The 7531-nt window shown below is 28.5% G+C and overlaps 2 protein-coding genes across 4 annotated transcripts; both read left to right on the forward strand.

Moving 5' to 3' along the window:
* The first annotated feature begins 31 nt into the window (after positions 1–31).
* LOC147909872 (uncharacterized) lies at positions 32–1662 on the forward strand. 3 transcript variants are annotated; one of them, XM_087406088.1, is made up of 3 exons: positions 32–249; positions 860–918; positions 1447–1662. In XM_087406088.1, the coding sequence occupies exons 1-3, from the start codon at positions 32–34 to the stop codon at positions 1458–1460; spliced, it is 291 nt and encodes a 96-aa protein (XP_087262214.1). In that variant the 3' UTR covers positions 1461–1662. The 3 variants fall into 3 exon arrangements, with proteins under 3 accessions (XP_087262214.1, XP_087262213.1, XP_087262215.1); XM_087406087.1 differs by having other exon boundaries at positions 860–914; XM_087406089.1 differs by lacking the exon at positions 860–918.
* Positions 1600–5390, forward strand: LOC105145148 (mitochondrial disaggregase). Its single transcript, XM_011054532.2, has 10 exons — positions 1600–1954; positions 2048–2100; positions 2332–2521; positions 2683–2933; positions 3717–3807; positions 3885–4092; positions 4196–4328; positions 4398–4610; positions 4683–4980; positions 5050–5390. Exons 1-10 carry the CDS (start codon positions 1600–1602, stop codon positions 5196–5198), a joined length of 1941 nt encoding a protein of 646 aa, XP_011052834.1. The 3' UTR covers positions 5199–5390.
* Positions 5391–7531: the final 2141 nt, after the last annotated feature.

Consider the following 7531-nt stretch of genomic DNA (forward strand, 5'->3'; position numbering starts at 1 on the left):
TCTGCTAAGTTCGCTTCAAAATTGGCCAATCATGGCAGCGCTGTGGCGTGCACCGATTGGCGCGCCATCCGCTCTGGCGGTTCTGGAATATTCTGGAAGCCCTACGAGATTGGACGACTTCGAACACCGTCGCGAATGCGACATTTCTTCGAAAATTCTCGAAAAAAGTCAAACGCGCCGGTTCGCCGTTGCGTTCACAGCACGACCGGCGCAGCGAGTGTCACCGGATACAGCGGCTGAATGGCACAGGTAACAAATGGTAGAGAGTAACCGTCGCGTGATCGCGAAAAATATTTAGTCGATATATAATTCAAAAATTATTATATCTCATATTTTCTCGAATTCTTTTAATTTATAAAGATTTGTAGAAAATACTTTAAACTTTTTTCAAAATTTTCAAATTTTATGAATTTAATTTCTTTTGCAAATTATAAGAAATTGTAAGAATTATAGAATGAAAATATTTCTTTTAGTTTATAATTTTAAGAGAAAAATTAAGTAAATGTTATAGTAATTAATTAAAAATAATATAAGACGAAAAAATAAATAAATTCATACCGTATCTATCTTTTGTCCAAGTTCAAAAGGTTACGTTATAATATTTCAGAAATATTGCAGATATATCTTTTTCATGATATATTCTATCTAGAATTAAATTAATGTAGCGACTATATTGTTATAAAAGCTCTTTTAGGAAAATATTTTAATCCTGCGAAATAATATTCTGCAATATTAATATTTTGTACTATAAAAATATCTTTTTAATTATCTTTTCTTAATCCTAAGAATTACTAGAAAGATATACAGCAAGTAAATGTATAATAAATCGAAATTAATAGACATTAATATCTCTTTATAGAGAAATGAGGAAGGGAGGAAGGCATTTAAAAAGAAAATCGTCCTTGGAATATAAAATAAGTATAACGAACGATTTTATATATATATATATATATATATATATATATGTGTGTATGTATGTATGTATGTGTGTGTATATATATATATATATAATATGTTATTTATCATATATATTTAACAATTTAAATAACATCCAAGAATTAAGAATTTATTGAAATTACGTTACTTTTAAATCTCTTATATGAATATTAATTGTATTTCAATAAACAATTAGCAATTTCTCGCTATAGATAAAATTATGTGGTTGTCTCAGTTGCGTTGATACGAATCATAAAGATAAACAATTGTGTCACTTTGTTTCACAATCATCTGGAATAATAATAATAGTAACAACCGCCTATAGGAAACGGAAATCGATTCATGATACATACAGACACACATATTATGCATTATATCTTGTTCTTTTAGCTGAACTTTTGCACCAGTTCATCTTCCTTCCTTTTCTCTTCAAGAGGAAAAAAGAAGAAGGAAGATGAACTGGTGCAAAAGTTCAGTTAAAAGGAACATGCCTTATATGTATGTATATAGATTTTTATGTATAACGCGCGCTCGTGGCGACTCCAGACTCCATCTGTAATCTTAAGATTCTTGAGCGGCGTCTTTAAATGCGTTTCGATTGTTTCGAGCGGTCGACATACGTGACACATGTTTGTAAATCCAGTGAAAACTTGACGGATCAATATGTTACGATTGTGTATCTTAAAATTGTGTCATGCGATGAAAAGTACCGGAAGGTCGGAAAGACTTTTGAGTCAAATATATTTTAAAAACAACAATCGTTTTAATGATGTCATGTGTTGGGACTGTCGAAGAGGTTATGCCCAACATTCCTCATCGCTAGCACCTCCTATTTATACACTGAATAGACTACTGGACAGAATTTCTTTTGATTTTCCTGCAACACTTCCGACAGCTACGAAAGAAAAATATAATGAATATGGTAACAAACGTGGCAGGAGACGGTACAAGCATTTAGGAATATTCTTGGGCAGTCTTGGGTTTGTAGTGGCTTTTTGTGACACTTCACATTTTAAAGGTATACACTGTGATTAAATAAAGATGAAAAATATATATTACATAAAATTGAATCACATACAAATAAATAGATAATTCTTAATATTCTTTGCAGAAAAAAAATTCTTTCGCGCTGTCCAGTATGGTAATATTTCAGAATTAAAAAGGGTAAGAGTTTTCTCGTATTAAAATTGTGATTGATATTGTTGTACTGTAAAGAAAAAATAATTCATAATTGTAATTTCCATTGACATTAAATGTTTTATACATTGTATTACAAAACTGCATATATATATATAATAGTATAAAAGGGAGAAGAAAAATAAAAAATACTGTATATATGATAATAATAGAAAATATTATGTATATGATACTATGTATATGATAATATTTTTCTAGTCTATAGCAAGTGGCATTGATGTAAATATCAGACATCCATTGGGTTGGACAGCATTGCAAACTGCTGCTATAAATCAAAAGGAAGACATTATAAAAATTTTATTGGACAATGGTGCTGATGTAAATGCGGGAGACAACTTTGTTAATGTCTATAGAACTGCTATGGAAAAGGGTTTACCTTCTTTGGATGGTATTTTTTTATTTTTGTTTTATGTATAAATTGTTATTAATGTTAAAAGAGCTAACGAACACAAGAATACAATCTCTTGTAAATATTAAAATTTAAGAAATTAATCTTTTGATATTAATGATTAAGTAATAATAGTATTGATTTCAATTTGAATATTTTAGTTCTTACAAAAAGAGAAGAGGAATTTTCTGATCGATTAAATAATCGAGCTACTTTCCAAGGCTTTACTGCATTACACTATGCTGTGTTAGCTAATTCAGAAACTTGTGTGAAAGCATTATTAGATGGAGGAGCAAATCCAACTATAGAAAATGAAGCAGGACACAGAGCAGTTGAATATGCTAAAGAAAGAGAAATGAAAGAGATGCTCATTAAACATGCTATTAAATATGATGAAATAGTAAAAGAAAAGGTACTAAAATTATCTTATATTCTACTTAAACTGTCTTTTTTATTTTTTTTTTTATATAAAAGTTGCATGTATAAGATTATAAAAACGTTATAAAAACAAAATTTCATTCCTGAAAGTATGTGTCTTAGCAACATATGTTTAGGTAGAAGTTGTATGATCTGAAAGAGAATAAGTTAATAAATAGTAAGGTCACACACACACACACACACACACACACACACACACACACACACACACACACACACACACACACACAAAACAATTAAATGAGCTATAATTGTTTGAAAGTTATGTGAGCGTTAAAGAATTATTTGTAACTTATGTTTTAATATTGAAAGAGAATAAATAATGTAAAATCAATTTTTGCGTTTTAAACATATTTGTATCTTTATTATTTACTAAGTTATGATCATTTCGTTAATTTTTCTTAAATTTTTAATGTAAAATTTTTTTTTCGGAATGAATGTATAAATATCTAAAGTTAAACTAATCATAAGCGTTGGTTTAAAAGTCATCTATCCATGTGATGTGCGTGCAATAGTATTAGATACTGAACTAAACATTGTCGCTGTAGGCATATTGCACAAATGACTTTAACCAATATTTATAATTGACTTCAATCTTTAAATGTTCATATTTAAAAACCTATAATAAGAAAAAAGTAGCTTATACTTTTATTATTTAATTTTCATGAAATTTCACACTACAATAATGTTACCCTCGAATTTCCGGATATCTTATATATAAATAAAAAACAAAATATAACGAAAATTTTCTGCTTAGGAAGCAGAAGAACGTCGCAGATTTCCATTAGAACAACGTTTGAAACAACATATTGTAGGACAAGAGGGTTCAATTTCCATTGTTGCTTCCAGTAAGAATTCTATAAATTTATTAATTTTATTAGAAAATTTTATTGTATTAGTTTATTAATATTATCTAATATATTAGCTATCAGAAGGAAAGAAAATGGTTGGATAGACGAGGAACATCCACTAGTATTTCTCTTTTTGGGTTCATCGGGCATTGGCAAAACAGAATTAGCCAAACAATTAGCTGCTTATATTCACAGAAACAAATCAGATAGTTTCATTCGATTGGATATGTCTGAATATCAGGGAAAACATGAAGTTGCAAAATTAATTGGAGCCCCACCAGGGTATAGTTATTTTTATTTTAGCTTAATTTTTTTTAATGTTTTATGTTTTAAATTATATTTACTGTTTAATATAACAGCAATAAATGTTAAACTTATTGTTTAGATACGTGGGACATGATGATGGTGGACAACTGACAAAACTTTTAAAAAAATATCCATCTGCTGTTGTATTATTTGATGAGGTTGACAAAGCGCACCCTGATGTTTTAACTGTATTGCTGCAACTTTTTGATGAGGTAATTATTGTTATTATTTAAATTATTTATCAGTCTATAGGATTCACTGCAATAATATTTATTTTTAAGGGAAGACTAACTGATGGTAAAGGTAAAACAATCGAATGTAAAAATGCCATTTTTATAATGACATCAAATTTAGGAAGTGAAGAAATTGCAGAACATGCAATACAACTCAGAGCAGAAGCTGAAAGACTATTAAACCATAGGTTAGCTAACACTACTGATGAAAATCAAGAGCCAGAACATATCGAGATATCCCGTAATTTTAAAGATCAAGTGGTATGTAAAATGAAAAAGTATAAGAGATATTTTAAAACATGTAGAAAATTATATAATAAAATTATTTTACAGGTACGTCCAATACTTAAAAATCATTTCCGGAGAGACGAATTTTTGGGAAGAATAAATGAAATTGTATATTTTTTACCATTTTCTCGGACAGAATTAATAGAATTAGTCGCCAGAGAATTAAAAACATGGGCTAAACGCGCAAAAGAAAGACATATGATTGAATTAAAATGGGATAGAGAGGTTCTATCAGTATTAGCAGACGGATACGATGTCCATTATGGTGCTCGTTCTATTAAATATGAAGTGGAAAGACGTGTTGTTAACCAATTAGCAGCAGCTCACGAACGAGGAGAACTTGGTATATATTTGCTTTTTTTCCTCTTGCTTAAATATTATGATTTTCTAATGAAATTAAAATTTTTTATAGGTAAAGGATGCTGTGTATTATTAAAAGCAAAATGGCATGAAAGTGGAGCAAGCATAACCCTTTCTGTTCAGAAGAAGGGTTCAGAAAAGTTTGTTGATATCGCAGAAACAGATAAATTAACGAAAAATATTAGTTTAAAATTTTTATAATTATAGAATATAATTTTACTTTAATAATTTATACAAAACACATTGTCATTTAAGAAGGAAGTTTATATGTAAAAATCTGCTACTATTTGTTATGATACAATGTACAAATGTATAAATGATAAAAAAATCTATTAGATGTATGTATATGTCATCTATTAGATGTTGTATAGTAAATACAGTGTCATGAAAATTTATTTCGTTAAGTTTAATATATATTTTGATATTGTTCTGTTACATTTATACTAAAGAAATAATTTTTTTACTGAAACTCTCAATGTACGATTATTTCATTGCACATATACATTATAAGAGAAAGTATAAAATGAAGACATACGTATACATATATATATAAAAGAAAAAATACAAAATTTTTAAAAAGTATAAAGTTTCGAAAAAAAAATAAAAAATAGAGTTCTTCATTACGTCCTTGATTCCGGGATCGGTTGAGAACAAAGAATTTATTTCTCTGAGAGGAGCTGGAAGGCAAAGGAAACTATTTCTGATTTTGCCATCAATTGTTATACTATATTTTGGTGTGCTAATAATATAACGAATATGATCACGAAAATTAGTGACAAGATCATTTCCAATGTCAAATATGAAAAAAATGTCTGAAACGTATGTTTTTTTAATATTTGATGTTGAAAATGACCTTGTGTCGGTAATTTCCAGGATTATATTCATAGTCAGCTCAAATATACAGTCCAAATATACAGTCTATCCAATCGATACCAAAATCGAAAGGTTCAGGCATTCGGAACTTTATCATTGTAAACACATATTTGCATATTTGTGGAAAAAATGTATCGTGAGCATTCAAAAAAATTTTAAGTGTTTCGCTTATTTGTTATAACGACGAGACAACTTGAATAACTAGAAGTACACTTCTGAAGATAATAAATTGAAACATCTTTGAACGCCAACAATATCGAAATATTCAATCTGATCCAAAAACTAAAGTAACGATAAAATTTATGGCTAAATCGTTATCGTTACAGATAGAAAAAATGAAATGTTATACATATTTCATAAAACATTCCATTTTTTACTTAAAATGTTGCCATACTGAATGTGTTTTATTTCATGTTTCTAAATTAATTTAAGAATAATTATATATTTTTGTAAAGGTATATACGAATTAATTTGATTCATACGCAATTATATATTTTTTAAACATAATGTAACTGAAACATTTTTCTTTTTTTAATTATTAAACAATTCCTTTCAAATTTGATTTTGCAAATTTATTACTAAAATAATTTATCATATCGATTCTGCCAAAATATTTTGAAATTACAATTGCGTGTCAAATCAATATGTTTCTACACCTAGTTTTGTTAATATACCTGCATATAATTATAGATCACAAATTCTGAGTTCGTCTTTTCTGTTGAATACTAGAACTTCTTGATAATGATAATAAATTTATTTAATTAGATCGGCATTAATTGTTAGTAAATAAAATGTTTAATGAACATAATTAAAAGTTTCAGAGATTCAACCAAAAGTATTAATCAAATCCCTGTAATTAAATCTAACAAATGTTTTAGTTATAAAATATTGAGTCAGTTTCAACCAGAAATTTTGTTTGTTCAAAATGAATTCTACCATATATGTTTCGTTGATATAATTATAATATTTTTCACAATATACATATAATATAGAATATATTAGTAATATATGTCAAGAATAGAAATATCGTAATATTTAAGTAAATACTTCATTTTATGGGATGTTTCTTCACACAATGACCTGGACCTTGATATATATGTTGTCAAAATCATGACTCATGAGTGACCTCCAACAAGTCATCACTCGTATTTAGACATTATTCGTTAAAAAGTTATTAAGAAAAAAAAATTGAAAAAATAATGTCTTATTTCTGCTACAGGATTATCTCACATTCTTCTTTGCTTATGTAATGACTTTCTACGCGAAACAAGATCGATCCACCCGCATAAAAAGTCTTTATGCCCTTGATGGGGTGAACCTCGCTTCACATGCAAAATTAAATGTTTAAGCAGGGGCGGGAGAGGTCATTCAGAATCATGACTTTGACAATGTATGTCAAGATCAAAGTTGTCCGTTATTGTAGGTTATCAAATTGTAAATTATCAAATTTATTACTAAAATTACACTTTGTAACTTTAATATCTGAGAAATTACATAACGAACCGTTTTTAAGGCAGACTATTCAGTTACTTGGATGACCTTAACAACATGTATAGGTCAAGGTCACTGCGTTATCCGTTAATGCAAATAATTATCGATCTTACTTCGCATGGAAAGTCGGATGCCGCTAAACAAAGGGGAAGTGGACCTCGTTTCGCGTG

This window comes from Acromyrmex echinatior, chromosome 4 (assembly GCF_024713525.1).
Source record: "Acromyrmex echinatior isolate Ae372 chromosome 4, ASM2471352v2, whole genome shotgun sequence".
Classification (NCBI taxonomy): domain Eukaryota; kingdom Metazoa; phylum Arthropoda; class Insecta; order Hymenoptera; family Formicidae; genus Acromyrmex; species Acromyrmex echinatior.